The 17,515-nt window shown below is 35.6% G+C and overlaps 2 protein-coding genes across 2 annotated transcripts; one reads left to right on the forward strand and one right to left on the reverse strand.

The window, feature by feature from the left end:
- Nucleotides 1–4,975: 4,975 nt before the first annotated feature.
- On the forward strand, nt 4,976–7,954 carry LOC118433156. The gene is made up of 4 exons (XM_035844820.1): nt 4,976–5,799; nt 5,897–6,053; nt 7,212–7,677; nt 7,744–7,954. The coding sequence occupies exons 1-4, from the start codon at nt 5,767–5,769 to the stop codon at nt 7,877–7,879; spliced, it is 792 nt and encodes a 263-aa protein (XP_035700713.1). The 5' UTR covers nt 4,976–5,766; the 3' UTR covers nt 7,880–7,954.
- A 2,467-nt stretch (nt 7,955–10,421) lies between these two features.
- LOC110861659 lies at nt 10,422–13,868 on the reverse strand. Its single transcript, XM_022110784.2, has 5 exons — nt 13,708–13,868; nt 13,409–13,606; nt 12,736–12,819; nt 11,817–11,910; nt 10,422–11,202 (listed from the first exon to the last, which is right to left on the reverse strand). Exons 1-5 carry the CDS (start codon nt 13,730–13,732, stop codon nt 11,025–11,027), a joined length of 579 nt encoding a protein of 192 aa, XP_021966476.1. The 5' UTR covers nt 13,733–13,868; the 3' UTR covers nt 10,422–11,024.
- Between the last annotated feature and the right edge of the window lie 3,647 nt (nt 13,869–17,515).

The raw sequence follows: 17,515 nt of genomic DNA on the forward strand, positions 1-17,515 counted from the left end.
AATTGCCTTCCTGGAGTTTCTGTTACGTTTTTAAGAACGTAGGACTCGTCGTCAGTGACCAACTTTTTTGGTGAGATTTTGTTGCAAAGCTTTGGATGTTGTGCGATCACTATTTTTTCTTCAGTCCCCTTTGTTTTGCTGGAGATTTCTTTGCATACGCTTTGACCCCCATTTTATAGGCCTTAATATGATACAAGTGGTTTGTATTAATCTTTGACTTCATGGCCGCATCAGGCACCGACGTGGATGGAGAATTTTCTTAAACAAATTTTTCGTTTTTCATTTACGGAGGAGTCGAAATGATGGTTTTTTCTCATCCTGCGTATTTGGGGTTGTCATTTTCGGATTCTCCATACTTTTTTACGTATATCTTAATTTTTGCACGGCCACATCCCTCTCAGTTAAAATGTAGTCAGGCCTACAACGAGTCAATGTCGAGCAAGTTTTGGGACTTACAAAAACTTATTTCCCGACTTACAACGCGATGGTGTGAAGTGTAACCCTCCGATTTGGCTTAAATTTTAAAATTAGGTGGTCCAAGCCAATACAACTAACGTTTCTTCAGGCAGTTTGTGCGATGGTGAGAGTTACTCAAAATATTTGAGGTCAAAGTTCAAAAAACGGCCGACTTTTTTCAGGCGGAGTGAGAAAACTCCACTTCCAGTCTCTTCCCCTCGCTTTGATTTTCACTCCGAAAAATAATTCATTTCAACAATTATAATTTAATTTTTTTTTGTAGAAAAATATTAATTATTCATTGTACATGTGACCATATGATTATTTTCATAAAAGTCCACAAAACAATACGATAAACTGCACCAGCTGAATTTGATGAATGTGGGATTGCCACAATTCAGGTCGCAACTAATATTTTTTTTCTCTAAAACAAACGTCGTTTACATTTTTAAACTCGGGCTTTTCGTCATCACCCCATAATCCGCTCGAGTACCAACAATATCGAATCATTGGAACAAACACAGGAGCACTTAAAACATAAATTAATTGAATATTAGAATAACCAACGCGTTCGAAATGGAAAGCAAGTTAAGTTTTTCCATGTTTATTTGCCGTTGGCGAATTTATAAATTAACTTTTATGTAAATTTGTACTAGAAATAAGTAAAAATCGCACTTATTTAATTATGAATTAAATTATGTATAATGCGTATTAATTGCTTTTTAAGCTGTAGTTAATAATGTTTATTTTTTATTATTTTGCATCAAAGCATGTGCTTGTGCATGAAGGCGTATGCGTGAGCGAGACACCTGCAAATCAAAGCGAGGGGAAGAGACTGGAAGTGGAGTTTTCTCACTCCGCCTGAAAAAAGTCGGCCGTTTTTTGAACTTTGACCTCAAATATTTTGAGTAACTCTCACCATCGCACAAACTGCCTGAAGAAACGTTAGTTGTATTGGCTTGGACCACCTAATTTTAAAATTTAAGCCAAATCGGAGGGTTACACTTCACACCATCGCATTGTTAGTCGTTTTGAAATGGTATAGGAAATTTTGCTTTCGAGGAAAACTTATGAAATTTTAGGGACACGTAGCCAGATATATTTACCTTATTCCACAATAATTTCAGATTTCAAAACTTGGTTTTGACCATTTTGATACCGAAATAAAAAGTGATCGGGTACATATAAGACCCGCTCTATGTGCCTGACTTTACCAGATTTCTTACAGTGTACCAAAACTGGTGGTTTAGTGAGATTTATTTGACGAAAATTAATGATTTCTCTGGCAGAATTCATAAATTATGTATGTGACAAATGTATGTACCCAACTCTCTCGTATTAATATCGACTAATCGAAAATTTATGGATTTTCGAATCCCATATCAGGTTTGACTATTTCGGTAGAAAATTTTTTTACCGTCCGGTAGCATTATTTTAGCTCAAGGGCTGTAGCAACTTTAATAGGGAGAAATTATTTAATACCTGCGAGACTACTGAATTACCAGATTTCTAACGGCTTGCAATGTTATGTATGTGACAAAAAAGCAGCATTACTTATGAAGAAAACTAGTCTTTTGTCAACATATTCATTAAGAAATTCCAACTTCTCGGAACATGATGAAGGCTTCCGGTTTATTGCGAGTGAACAATAAGACGAAACTTGGCATGCAAGAGAAAACCGTGGGTGGTGGGAGAAAGTGGAGAAAGCATAGTGTAAATATGCAGATGCTACCACCTAAGATTTGTCTCCTGACGAAAATCTTTCTTTGCTTGATGCCTATAAGAAGTGTGTTATGCATAAATATAATGAAATTTTTATACCGTTTGGATCAGCATTGTTGCTCCACATAATTGTCCACTAATCGCTTAATCAAATACATTTTTTAAACCCAAAATTATGAAATTAAGCTTACACGACAAATAGAAAAATTATTGGAGAAAGTAAGACTTTCATTACTAAATATGTACGCAAATCTGAGAACCTTAGAGCAATTTGGAGCTAAGGTTTGTACACTTGATGGGATCTAGTGAGTTTGCTGGAGACCGATCGGGGCTGAAGCATGAAAATGTTGATAAAAAATTGAAAGTTTTTTTATAAAACCACTTAAGGGGAGAGAAACAACTGCCAGCTGGAGAAAAAATTTTTAAACAACTTTTTCGCCCCTAAAAGACAAAAAAACTGAAAAAATGCCTTTTTTGGCGGTGAACAAATAATTTTACGCGATGAAACACATTGGACCATATTCGTATTAATTATTTAGATGTTTTATGTGAAAATCAAAATTTCGAAGAAAATTGTGAAAATTAGTTGCTGACCCTCCCCATAAGTCGGATTGATTAAATTTTGTACCGTGCGGTTGAGGCTGACGTTGTGAGAAACTCGCGGCTTCCATAACTCTCTTGCTGGAGTCAAGGGTTTCTTACTAATCCGCACTGTATAAAACTTACTCAATCCGACTTATGGGGAGGGTCAACCACTAATTTTCACAATTTTCTTCGAAATTTTGATTTTCACATAAAAAATCTAAATAATTAATACGAATATGGTCCAATGTGTTTCATCGCGTAAAATTATTTGTTCACCGCCAAAAAAGGCATTTTTTCAGTTTTTTTGTCTTTTAGGGGCGAAAAAGTTGTTTACAAATTTTTTCTCCAGCTGGCAGTTGTTTCTCTCCCCTTAAGTGGTTTTATAAAAAAACTTTCAATTTTTTATCAACATTTTCATGCTTCAGCCCCGATCGGTCTCCAGCAAACTCACTAGATCCCATCAAGTGTACATAAATACAGGTTGGAAACGGAAATGAGACTTGGAGAACATTTAGATGCCCAGACTGAAAATTTATCCACACAATCTCATCTTTCCCCAATCTCCCACCAACGGAAATGATATCTCAGTATCATTCTGAACGAGAGAAACATGTCAATTTCAGTATCGACTCTCCCCCAGCAGGCGATCCATCCATCTATTTATCACTCCTCCCTATCTCATGGATAGCGAGACATGCAAATAATTTGCATCTCATCGTTACATGTGACATTCAAATAAGTATAAAGTGGCGAAGGTGAAAGTCAGACTCGCTTCGCGTCAACTAATTTAATGATCATATCTAAAATTGATTACTCCTCTCTCACTTTATTCTCCCACGACGCGACTTTCACCACACCGCACTTTCTCCACTCGAGTAGCTACTCAGCGTGGCAAAATTACCTTTCAGCCAAGCGTGCACTATAAATACATCACACGAAACATAAATCTTTCCCAGCCAGTGAAAGCACATCTTTCACCCAGGCCAGATGTGCTTTCACTCGTACTCTTTCACTCACTGAGTTCAATTCGATGAGATTACAGAGTCAGCCCACAAAGCGTGCATAAATAGATTCAAAGCCCTTCTTTCGCACGGATTAGTTCGTGGTTTTTAATTTTGCATGGTTCTGGATGAAAGGAAATAAATGTTTAATTTTTTTATGAAAAGGGAGAATAAATTGAAGCTTGTATAAAGCAATGCCTAATTATACCCACGACCATAACATAAATGTATGTATGTATGACTGGAAATATGCAACAAGTTTAGTGAGGCATGGGCAAGTCAAAATTTTTTATGTTTACGTAGCTTATGTGGAAGGTGCAGATGTGATTTACATAAATGTTAATTTTTTGCGATTGCTAAGGTTATTTGGGATTCATGAATCGATATACCAATACTCGAGTTCAACTCTTCGCAAAAAAATAGAGGCAAAAGGCTTGAAGTTTATGTAAACTTGAATTTATTTTTAAGTGACATGTAAACAACTCTCAGATAACGATTTAAATTTTTGTATCTTTTTTTCGAGCGGATAGCACCCGTAGCTTTATATTTTGAGGGGTGAGTGCGAAATATATGTAATTAATGGACTATTTATTTAAGATCAAAGAGATTGCATGTGCCGCTGCACAATGTTACGAAATATTTAAAGGAATCATGGAGAAGAAGAATTGTATAATGAAATGAGAATATTTTTAAATGTCAGACCACACTCTGAATAATTTCATAATACAATTATTACCGGCGGACGTACTATGCAATTCTATCGCTTCTGTAATAATTTATCATAAAGGGTAACATACATATATACAGAGGCTAAATCCTTCTCAGCCTCCAATGTCGAAGCTCTATTCCGTCGAGATTGTTTTCCTGAATGAAAAGTAAACAGAAAAAATAAAATTGCGTGGGCACATCTTTCATCAATCCAGACGGATGTACATATTTTTCTCCCACAAACTTTCTCCCACAATTTAAGCTTGTCGATTCTGGTGAAAGTAAAGGAAAACAAAAATAACTAGCTGGGTAAATTTGAGCTTTGCTTTTGTCTCAAACTGAATAAAGTACTGATATTTCTCCACTGTTTATACTTTATTTGCGGTTGAGAGATGGGAGACTTTCTCCTTCATGGTGAAAATCTGGTGCGAAGTGTCGAATCGATTCCCAACAGAAGAAGAGGAGAAAACTCGCAATTTTAACTTCAGTCCGTCTCCAGCCTGCAAAGTGGGTGGTCACGGAATAATACCGCTTTCACTCCTTTTCCACTAATGAAAGTCTTATATTCGGTCCACCTTTAGTAGGTAGGTAGGTAAATTTATTAATGCTCGATTGATGTGGCCACGGCCTTTACAATCATATATAAAAGAAGTTTTATAAATTTGTTAATGGTCCACCTTTAGTAATGAAGAAACAATATTATCTTCTTTTGTGCCGTTGAGGTGAAAGTGTGATTAAAGTTAGTAAATCGGTGGATGTCATTAGTGACTGGTGACTGAGCACATGTGCTTGTTGAATTTGAAAAATTTTGTGTACCAATTTGACTTTCATATTTACATACATCGCTTATCTGACGAAACGTTATCGAATCGTTGGTGATCCGTGAATTTATTTACACATTTGAATATTCGCCAATAAACAATTCTACCCAAATAAAATATTTTATATATATATGTGCATATTGTTGTCTTCTAATTTTTCTCTAATTTATTCATGTTCAAAAGATTGAAGTTACATATTTATGAGTATAAGTAACCAACCATATACTATCAATGATTCGTATGATGTGTGCAATTCGGAATTATGTATGTATTTACATATGTATTACTACATATGTGCACAGTGTTTGGGACAAAATCGTACTGTAAATAATTACATATGTGACAGCGAAATTAATAATCAGCCATCATCGTAACGATGATAGTCTAGATTTTTATTACTAAACTGTTCAAACTAAAATGCTCGGAAACAATACTATTGTGCTACAAACTCTGAAAATATAGGAAAATAGGACATGTTACCCGGTATTTGTATCTCATTACCCAAGGTGCGAAATGTCTTTGATTATGCATATCATTCCTATAATTTATATTTCAGATGTTTGTTTAAATAGATTTCGTTGTCATCTGTGTCCACATATTTAGATCTGCGTCATGTTCCTCATTACGAGCTTGCTAACTTTGGGAGTGATTTACTTCTTAAATGCGGAGGTTGATTACACAACGAGAATGGATCATGACAGGACCGAGGTGAAAATATATCGGAGTGGAAAAGTGAACAGCACAGCAGTGGAGATGAAAGGTTAGTCTGTTAAGGTTAAGGGTCAAAATTCTCAAAAAGTTAATCCCACGCCGGATGTTACATGCTTTGAATGACATATATTTTCATGAATTTTCTTAATGTGGTGGTTAATGTCCCCCAGGGGTATAATTTTTGTGCGGGTGGTGCATAATACTTAACTAATCTGGGTATTTCAATTTTGTAAAGTATTTGTGAAGATACTTAAATATGATTTTATAAAGTGACAGATTTGCGAGAATGAAAGCTAACTTACGTACATATGTATTTACATAGATATACATAAACATATAGATATGTGTATGTAAATGCATAAATTCACCCATTACTCTCATGTATGTACGTATTTTGTAAATAAGAGACCTTGCAATGAGTGTGTCAAATTTTGAAAAATTTGACTTTCACCATCTACAGATTTTTATTGCTATGACAACCGCACGCAGACCTTGGTCCTTACATAAATCGTACTAAATATAATCGATTACACACTTTATGCACGGTATGTCGGGTATTATGTAAGACAGGATTTCATAATAGATGGTCAATAACCGTTGCTCTATGAAAAATAGAGTGTATAGGAAAAGCTAATATTAAATTTTTTCATGTCATCTTACTATGCAATGAGTTAAAAATGATTTATTAGATTCATTCAAAATTTTTTAAATTCTTATCATGTTGAAGTCTAGAATTTGATACATATGTGCTCTTGTATTTTTGTCATTTTGAGTATTTTTCAATGACACTATTGGCATCTTGAAAATCCGTAAATTTTGTGAGTTACAATATCGTAACATTTGATATATACATAAATGCATACACATCTTTATTCTCATGTAAGAAATTCACGTCAATAACTTTGTATCCTACGTGTCCCTCGTAATCTCAAAAGTGCTACATAAACATTTATAAATTCTTTCATAGATTTTATTTGTTATCAAATCTGCAGTTTTTACAAAAATTGTAAAATATGCAATTGCTCTAAAATTTATTTACAGCAATTCTCAGAATGCTGGTTTATGCTAATATTGGGCAATCTACAAATTTGTTACCAAAACATATGTACATACGTTGAAAAGGCGAACAAATTATTGCAAAGAATTTTCGAAAAAAAATTATATTTCTGAAAATGACATTTCTTCATTTTATGCATTTCCCTTATAGGAACCGATTCTATGAGAAAAATTGCCCCGCTGCCGGAAAATACCATTCATTCCCCGATTCGGACTGAATTCGCCAATTTGTACCCAAACTTTCAACCCAAGTTCTCCCAAAATTCAAGAAAACTAGAAGATTTAGAGGACCCCAAACTTAATGAACGTCACCGCTTTCGGCACCATAAGAAGAAGAGCAAGTACAATAACAGAACGAGAACGGAACTGCACGATGTAATATTAACACATCCCACCAAGAAAAATATTGTCGTAGGATCCCCACAAAAAGAACAATGTTATCAGAGCGATGATGTCCTGAGTGTGATCGGGATTACGTGTTTACTCAACTTTAGCTTCATTCTCGTCGTGTGGTGTTCCGTTAGCTGGGTGAATAGACGGGCTGGCGGTGGGACAAGGTGGAAAATTAGGAAAAAGCAAAAATTTAAGAAGAAAGGGAGGCCCTCTTGGGAGGAAATGTACTAGAATTTTTTTAAAATTATTCTTGGGGAACTTAAAATTTGAAATATTTGATTTTCCACCAGGTCTGATGATAGCGATGACACTGATGTGACGACATCAAGTACCGAATCGTCGAGTAGTGATTTTAGCGTGGATGAAGAAGAAAATCGACCCCTTAAAAGTTATTCAATGGAGGATTTGAGATTTTATTATGGTTGATAATTCAGAGTTGTTGTAAAAAACATGGATTTCTTAATTATCTAACTACTAAATATTTTTGAAGGCAAATAAAAACCCGTGTTACATATGTTAATGGAGAGTTTTCTTAAAATTTTTTGTCATGCTTTTAGCTACTAAATAAATAAATCATGTTTTTATTAATTCATCTACATATATAAATGGAACATATATGTATGTATGAACCATAAACTTTAAACATAAACTTTAATTAATTTATCTTCATATAAAAACAATATACCTATGTATGTACACACATATTTATGCAAATGACCACGAATTTAACAGAAACGTACCATGTGAAAACAAAGAACATATTTAATTAATTTGGAAAGTTGTGTGATCACAGTATAGTACACACTCTAAAGAAAATAATATTAATATATGCTCTGAATTCCATACATGTTAAGTAAACAATCCTAAATCCAGAACAAACTTTACTCCTTATCAAGTTAATTTTACCCTAGATTTAGTATAGTTTACCATTGGAAGACTCAAGACTCAAGAGTGTATTTACTTTTCAAAACCTTAAAATTATTTTTAAGTATGCAGATTGTGCATTATCTCCAATTAGGTATTACAAAATACCTGGTAACGAAATAACGAACTTGGGTTTCACATAGAAAGTTTTTTGCATAGCCTTTGCCATATGGCTTGGGGCGTTGGGAGAAAGTTAGACCAAAACTGGGCAGGATATGTAGAAAGTGGTGAAAGTGGTGGAGTTGTTGCGATTCGAGTAAAGTGAAGAAGCACTTTCCTTCACTTTCACTCTCTCGCTGTGACTGGTGAGATTGAGAATGATGACTTTTATGCGGTCGGGTAATGTAGTGATGACTGCTCCGAGGTCGTTTGGTTTGATGGGGGTGTGAGTAATCTTTCTCCTGTATGAATGGGAAAAAAGCATGGCGTGATCGATATTTTATTAAAACGGCAAGTGCTCAAAGTAGCGTAATTAGAGATCATTTGACAGCAAGATTAAATAAGCCAAAGTAATGAACGGGGTCGTTATAATCAATCTTGACTTTAAGTATGATTACGGTTTTTTAAGGCACCATCCATAAACTTACGAGTTACAATGTTAGAAATCTGGTATATTTATAGTCAAGCCTGTATTGATTTTTCGGTATTAAAGAACCGGGATTGGTATCGAAAATATACCGGCACGTAAAAATTTATTATAGAAATGGTAACACATTAATACCGAGTAATTATTGCAACGCGTCCATTACCAATACCACTTTAGTAGATTCATACATGAATACTTGGTATTATTTTAATGCTGAATTTCTAAGAGTGTACGTTAGTGATTTACATAATCTATTTACGTAAAATGTGAAGGTGAACGCTGACCTGCATGCATGGACCCTCAGGGTGGATACCTTAGTATTTACAGTGCAGTGCATACGATTCATTTCGTTTCAGATGTATGCACCAACTTTCTCCTACTTTCACCACTTTGTCTGATTTTATGTAATTCTCCCTCCGGGAGAAGTACACCTCTTTCCGTCTTGAGATAAAGCATGTTATCTCCTCTGTTACGTGAAAGTTATATAATTTGATTGAAGGTTTCAACATTTCAAATGAGGCTACAAATTTATCCTTCGTTGCGGATGAGGTTAATTAGCAGGAAGGTTAAAGTTTGCGAAGCTACTTTTTTGCTAGGATCCTTAAGTATTTATGTATGAATGACTAATCAAATTATGATTGGATACATTTCATGGACTGGAACATTACTTGCGGATGTTCACTATACACTCTCAATAATTTTTAGACACAATTGTTACCGGCGGAGGTATTATATGACTCATATAATATGAGATTCTTCCGATTCGGTAATAATTTATCACCGAAGGGTAACATGCATATAGAGGTTAAATCCAACTCAGCCCCCAATGTCTACTCTATTGAAATAAAAATATTACCATCTCCGAATGCAGTTTCTTACCCTCCCTCAGTAGGCAACTATCTATATAGTAACTTGTTACTACATACATATATTGTTACCACGCGGTGGAATTGTATAGTAGCTCCGCCGGTAACAATGAAGTATATAACAAAAATATTGAAAGTGTACGAATTAGAATGTTTGCATAGATATTTTGCATGTTCCTACTGCATGATGTCGTACTTACATACATACGTATGTACATATGTATGTATGTATGTACTGTCCTCGTACTCTGCTCTGTCACCTCATTTGCATATTTTAACGCATTCGTGAGAGTCATAGAGTTTACTCAACATGGAAAGCCCGTATCGCCGAAAATGGGCTATTGAGATTTATGCAAATGAGGTGACACGCCTAAATGCGAGGGTAGTATGTACTTGCTATATAAGTAAACAATATAGGTTTGCATACATACGCTGCATATTTATTTACATATCTTTACAATGCTTACCATAGCCGTCATATGAAATGCGTAAAGTTGAAAATAACTTCACCGTTATAAACTAAAATTTCCACCAGAATAAGATTTGCGACTTTAGGATCTATAGTATTAGCCAAAAATCGTATTCACATAAATATTTTTATAAGGCTTTATTCTGAATCAATTGACGATGAGGTATATACACAGATAAACATTCACCAAGAAAATTCTTTATCAGGGTGAAATTATGATTTAAATCATTTGCAGATACATTAATCATCACCCGCAATCATAAAAAATTGAACCTTTCTATATGAGTATTTTTAAGATTACTGTTTACATATATTAAAGTATTATTTTATTAAATAATGACATCATGCCTGCTTCGTAAACAAGTTTTGGACTTATTCCTCATAGTTCAAAACCGCCTCTTAATAATTACCCGAATATACAGCACAACACTACCTCCGGGGGTGACAATTTGTCTCTAAATTATTTATAGTATATCATATTAATACTGATACATAAATATCCGCATAATCATACCTTCAGACAAATAAAGAACGGAAAAAGTTGGCTTTTTTACAAAAAAAATGAAATGAAACATATGAAAATTTATGTATGCACGTATCATGAAGAAAAATAGGTGACAAAAAATTTAAATTTCCGGTATAACTTAAAACGGAGGGAGTCAACTAATTTATGGCCCTGGTGGGAGTGTAAGCGGAGAATCATCGTCATTCGTGGTTTCAGGTTTTTCATGAGGAGACGGTGTGTGGGGACCGTTTTGGAGGTGGGATCTCGTTTCGTGTTTTAGGCTCTTCAGGAGATGGGCTGGACAGTCCTGTCCCCTTCTCGATACTCCAAGGACTATTCAATGGGCCAGAATCACTTACCACCGGTGCCGACCTCTTTCTGGTGTTGGGCTCCACGTGTCTAATTAATGTGCATATGGAAAAGTGATTGTCAGTGCCATTGTTAATTTTCAATTCTTCCAAATATTAAATTAATGTGAATGAACATACGTATTTACATACAGCGTAGAAAATAAAAGCTGAAGATCGTACAATTGTCCCACCACCAATGTTGTAGCGACGCGAAACCGGTGATATGAAAATTGACAAGGCTTTGAAATCATGCATTTTTGAGGCAACAAATACATACATACATATTTATATACATACATACATGCAAATTATTGCTAGAAAATACACTTACAGTTATGCACCTCCCCTTGTAAGCAACAACTTTCACATTGCACTCTTAACAATAGCGTTACCCTTTGACGTAAAAAGTAAATGCACTCTAAATTAATTAAACTAAACTAAATCCAAAGTAAAGTTAACTTTATCAAAAGCCAAGATTACTCGGCATTTGGTATAGTTTACTCAATTTAAATTCAAGGCGCATTTAATCTTCAAAAGATAGCATTATTTTTAAGAGTGTACATATATTGACCAACCTTCACCGCGTTATATTTCATGGTTCCGAACTTTATTGAACACAAGTGTCGTCGTCAATAAAAGCTTTAATTTATATACTAATTAAACCTTAGATTAATTGTCGACACGGTTGGGCCAGGTCCAACACCGACGACGAGGGATCCGTGCCCAAATGCAACTCCACTAATGGTACTGTCACCACCTGTTGAGAGGAATAAAATCATTTTAAGCTCATTGACACCAGATCACGAACATTTACGACTATCAGGCCGTCTGACAATGGAACATTTTATCATGAAACACCCGAACAGCTTAACGAGTTATAATTAAAAAATAACTAATAAATCAGGAATCGCGTGGTACTTTTCCTTCCATTGAATGACCACTTTTGAGGTCACATATAGCGGGCAAAGTTCACGCTTCTGCCGTGTTTTTAGTGGGAGAGAGTGAAGAAAAATTCCAACATTTTACTCCAAGGTTTATCTCCTGCGAATCTGACTCGATACACCCACTTGCGATGAATCTACCAACAGACTGTTGGCAACAGTGGCCGTGGAATTGTGCGAACGGAGGACAATGCCCCCACGGTTATTCATATTCTATGTCCCCTTCGTCTGCCCATGTCGTACTAACCCCGCTCTCCCCTATCCAATAATGTTAATGTCCCCAGATGTCCCCACGGCTACCAAAGGGCGGTATTAGCAAGTATGTAATAGTTCGGTATTAAAATCTTTGCATATCTTAGAAAATTTTTACGGACCGGTATAATTTTTCTATCAAGCGGTAGGAGCTTTAATACTGAAAAACAGTGGTGGCTGAAGCTTGGGGGCAGGGGGACCAGGGGGGCAATATCCCCACGGTTATTCGATGTCCCTACCATATCCATATACCCCTCCCTCCCTTATCCTACAATGTTAATGTCCCCACATGTCTCCACGGCTTCCACGGCCACTGCTGAGAAATCAATACCTGCCCGACTATTTATACCAGATTTCTAACAGTCCAAGTGTATTATATGCTTACATACCTGGTGATTCCTGTCGTGTCGCTGGCGTGCCTGTTTGCGGCTCAGGTGTCTCGGGAGAGAAAGCTAGAGGGGTTTTTTCTTCCCCTAAATATATAAAAAAATTAATATTTAGAATCTCCATACATATCTAGTTCCTATACATAAGCATAATACACTCTAAGTAACTTTCGAGAAGTCGTTACATGCGGAGATGTTATACATACATAGTTATCTATTTTTGGGTAAGGATTAAGCAGGCGTTTGTCACCAAGGGAGAATATGTCAGAAATTCATTTACATACACAACATGCATGACGTCGTTATTTAAATATGAGCATTTTTATCGTCTCAATATTTGTAAGACTTTGTTGCATGAAAGTATTGAGTTTGTAATAGTGACGTCACATGTGTTATCAGTTTTTGGCTGAGTTTCCCTTTGTGAAAAGACGTCTCTTTAATCCTTACCAAAAAGTATTTATAGCACATCCGAGGGTGACGATTTGTCTAGCTTGTAGATTTGTACATATGTACCTACATATGTATATATCGGTTGCTATAAGCGGTCATTAAAAATATTAAAGTTCGGATAATTCCCCATTTTCAGACCAGACCAGCTTATTACTCTTCCAAAACTTTATGTACACCAATATGGATAAATGCGTAAATTTGAAAATTAATAAATTCTTTTACATACATTTCTTCAGCTCTGCCCTTATTAATCGTAGTTCAGTATTTAAAGGATCTCGGGCCCGTTGGTAAATAGCGGTGCGTTGCGAAATCCGCCTTTTGCACTCCTCAATCTCCAATTCGATTACGTCTTTGTCCTCTGTATAACGTCTTCCAACCTCTGCTGCTTCTGCCACCTTGAGTGCCTCTTGTTCCTCCAGCTTATCTGTAATTTAAGCACGAGAAATTAAAAATTAAAAGCGGCCAATCTATAATTACATTTTAGTTCCCCGATTGCACTATGTATTTTCTGTATGCAAATCTTACCCTTTGGCATTCCAGTGTAATCCATTTTGTGTTTGGATGGGGTGGACTCGATGAAGGGGGCCCGAATTTTTATAAAAACTCTGCGTAAAATGATTGACGGTTACGGTAATGAGCACTTGAGAGAATTAACCTACTTTTAGGCATGTACTGAATATGGGACTGAAGGGATAAGTGAATGGTGAGTCGTATTTAGGTACATATGCATGCATGCGTTGTCGTAAGAAGGTTGCATTTTTTAAGATGCATGAACATGACGGAGAAATGGTCAAAATTTCCTTTTATTTGGACAAAAATAAATATGTTGATACATAAATATGTAAGTCCCAATCTAAATATAGGAATTCATTTTGTGGTTTGTTCAGAATTATTAGACGATCGGCTGAAGCTTTCTCTTAACCTTTAAATGCGGGACGGTGGACATGTAGAGAAATTGTTGGGAATAACCATACTTACTTAATTCATATGTGTACACCTTAACGTGGGAAGTTTCAAATTCAGATCACTGAATTGAGTTATATATGTATGCAAGTGTTCAGGCTGAACAGTTCAGCACGTCGAGTTAAAATAGGATAATTTTTTTAATTTGCGTACAAGGCTGGATGAACATGGCACTAATGCTAATCTAGATACATAGGAAATTCAAGATAACTTTATTTTCGCACATATGTATGTCTGGCTCTGAAACAAATTCAGATCGTGCTTGAAAATTAAACCTCGAAAAAATAACTCTAAATGGATGACATGTTTTTACTTAAATGATAATTTTGTAATTATTTCAAAATACTCTAAAATGTGTACAAATCTGTCCATTCGGCAGGCGCAACTATCGACGAGAGAACCAAATATGTAAGTATTTATGTTGAAATAAGTATGTCGAAAAGTAAGTTAAAATTCTTAATATGGGCTGCAAATAATATTTCCGCAGGGACAAAATGAGCAAGCATATATTTTACAATGCATGCATATGACACCTTAGGCGGGAGAGTTACATAAACGCTTTAAGGAATGCTTGCAATTGTTCAAATAATTTGTGTAAAATTCGCAAACTTTGTTAATTGGCGAATCCAGATTGCCCAAACCCCGCTTTAGGCGGGAACATAGAAAACTATTCAGAACAACTGGAAAATAATAAATAATCGGTGGGGGTAATTATGGAACGACGGGTTTATAAATTTAAAACATTCCTGCAAAGTTTTAATTTTCCCGCTAAGGCGCAATAATACTCTGTATGTATGTCTGTGAAAGTTAAAATAAATTGTTGCTCATTTTATCTCTGAAAAATATGTATCTGCAGGATATGCTATAGAGTACAGTTACAATGATTTATATTTTCTCGCCAAAACTAATTTTCTGTAACTCCAATGTGTGAAAATGAAGTTTTTTTTTAAAATTCTCTTACAGTCAATGGAAAAAGTATTGGCAACCCCCACGCTAGCTAAATAAAATTTGCTATAACCATGGAATGCATCATACAATTGGCATGTAAATTTGTAGGCCTTTAGCAAATATAATGTAGTTTTCGATTATAGTCATGTTTTATTGATTAAAATTAGATAAACACAGTTTTTAAATAATTTGTTGGAAAATTTGCAAACTTTACCCGCAAAAAGTATTGGCAACCCTTAACTTAAAAAATCATAAATCAATGAAACGCCAATTTTATTATGACAAACTGCTTCTAATATTACGTAGCACCTCCCCTCGACGCAATACGAGCAAAAATACGTCGTGGAATTTATTCGACAAGTTCCTATATAACGTTTTTTTATATGCCTGCCCACACTTCCTTCGAACTTTTGACAAGCTCATTTTTCGAAGAGTGGTTTCCCACCAGTCCCTCTTTTCTCAATCCGGACAATCAGAATCACATTGGGAGACTGTGTGGCCAACGAAAGAAGCTTAACCTTTTCGATATCCAAAACCTTGCATCGTTAAATTGGCTACATGTTTGGGGTCACTGAATTTTCGGAATATAAAATTCTTTCATAGGTTAGATTTTTATCAAACAATTTAAAATTATCGTTTAGAATGATTATTTGGACCTCATTGGTCATGATTCCATCGATAATGACCAGCTACCTACGCCACGACCTAGTCATTTAACCCCAAACCATAATCGCTCCTCTTCTGTGTTTAGCTGTCATAGGAACATATTCGTTTTTGTGAGCCTATTATGGCATCCGCCAGACTTGAACCATTCAATTGGCTCCGAATAAGCAAAATATGCTTATGTCAGACCAGCAGAACATTTTTCATTCATTGGAAGTCTATTCAGGGTGGTATTTAGTCCATTCCAATTTATTGAGTTGGTTCGTTTTGGGGGCCCTCGCGTCAGTCGAGCTTCTGGACCCTGAAACCCCATGGCATGATTTTTGATTGATCACAATATTGCATGATATGTTGACCCCACAGTTGGTTCTCAAATTCAACATGGTTTTGGGAGCTGAAATCTTCCGATCTCGAGTGATAATTTGCTTGATTCATCAGTGGCTCGTGGGCGTAGGTGACTTTTTCCTTTCGCACCATGGAAAAGTAGAAACTGAGATTGCCATTTTGTATTTCTTGGCTACGTTTTCAATAGTAAATATGGAAAAGTATGTTTTCTCTTTGAATTTTCGATAAGAAAGCTTTTTTGTGAAAGAGACATGATTATTTCTCCCGGCGCCAATACAGCTCGTTTGGTGTCGCCATTTTGGCTCCAGACAACACAACTGTAGACTTAAAATGTAGCTAACGTCATATTTGGTCACCTAATTAACTTACCGTAATGAAATGTGGTAGCTGATTAAGAAAATTGTTTCGCGTAATTAATTTGGCCACATGTTGCCAATACTTTTTGCGGGTTAATTTTGCAAATTTTCCAACAAATTATTTAAAAACTGTGCTTATCTAGTTTTAATCAATAAAACATGACTATAATCGAAAACTACATTATATTTGCTAAAGGCCTACAAATTTTCATGCCAATTGTATAATGCATTCCAACGTTACAGTCAATTGTATTTAGCTGGCGTGGGGGTTGCCAATACTTTTTCCATTGACTGTATGTAATGTGTTAACATGTTTATAGCCTTGTCTCATACAAGTTGCATGCAAGTTCAACCGTTTTCACATGTGTGCGGGTCGGCTATTGAGATCCATTCGGCTACAAACAGGATTTTTTCTAAAGTTAATTGTCTCTCTGCCCGACCGGTGCATCGATCTTGTAGGAAGACATTAACCTGTTTCTGTATTGACGCCGATTCCATGAGGACTGCAATTTTTCTCCATCCGCCTTAAGGGGTTAATACATATGTAAGATCCAACGCAAACTCCTAACATATTGTCGTTATCGGTTCGAGATAATTGCATATCTACAACTCAAAACTTTGTTTGGCTTTAGTATCAAACACCCCACCAACTATGTACATACATATTCTGATTCCATGGGTTCGAAATCATATCATGCAAAAATTTGAATTTTTGAAGGAAATTTATTTTCTGTTCATTTTCGCTTGGCCGATGGGCTAATTTTCTTAGACAAATCATGCGAATGTTATGAACCTTTTCTCTCACTTGTTCTTCGTATGTATGTCCATTTGTTTTTAGATTTACATGCTTAAGGATTAACCTTTACTGAAAAAGGAAGCGTATTTTTGGTTCTGAACGTACATATGTACATACATTATGAGGTAAGTATTGACCTCTTTACTGGACCGGTGAGCGTGTATTGTTAAATAAGATATTTAATACACAGAAACTACACATACATTCATATGTACATACTGCATGTAGCTTACCCATTTAGTGCTACGATTTCTTGTTTCAC

Source organism: Folsomia candida, unplaced genomic scaffold (genome assembly GCF_002217175.1).
Source record: "Folsomia candida strain VU population unplaced genomic scaffold, ASM221717v1 Fcan01_Sc043, whole genome shotgun sequence".
In the NCBI taxonomy this organism is placed as follows: domain Eukaryota; kingdom Metazoa; phylum Arthropoda; class Collembola; order Entomobryomorpha; family Isotomidae; genus Folsomia; species Folsomia candida.

Bases quoted from the DNA above. Each gene is read 5' to 3' on its own strand.
- LOC118433156 (XM_035844820.1), top strand. From the start codon at position 5,767: ATGTTACCCGGTATTTGTATCTCATTACCCAAG. The intron at 6,054-7,211 runs GTTAGTCTGTTA...TTTCCCTTATAG, and splicing joins CACAGCAGTGGAGATGAAAG to GAACCGATTCTATGAGAAAA. The intron at 7,678-7,743 runs GTACTAGAATTT...ATTTTCCACCAG, and splicing joins AGGCCCTCTTGGGAGGAAAT to GTCTGATGATAGCGATGACA.
- LOC110861659 (XM_022110784.2), bottom strand. From the start codon at position 13,732: ATGGATTACACTGGAATGCCAAAGG. The intron at 12,820-13,408 runs GTATGTAAAAGA...TTATATATTTAG, and splicing joins AAGGGCAGAGCTGAAGAAAT to GGGAAGAAAAAACCCCTCTA. The intron at 11,911-12,735 runs GTATGTAAGCAT...TCCTCTCAACAG, and splicing joins GACACGACAGGAATCACCAG to GTGGTGACAGTACCATTAGT.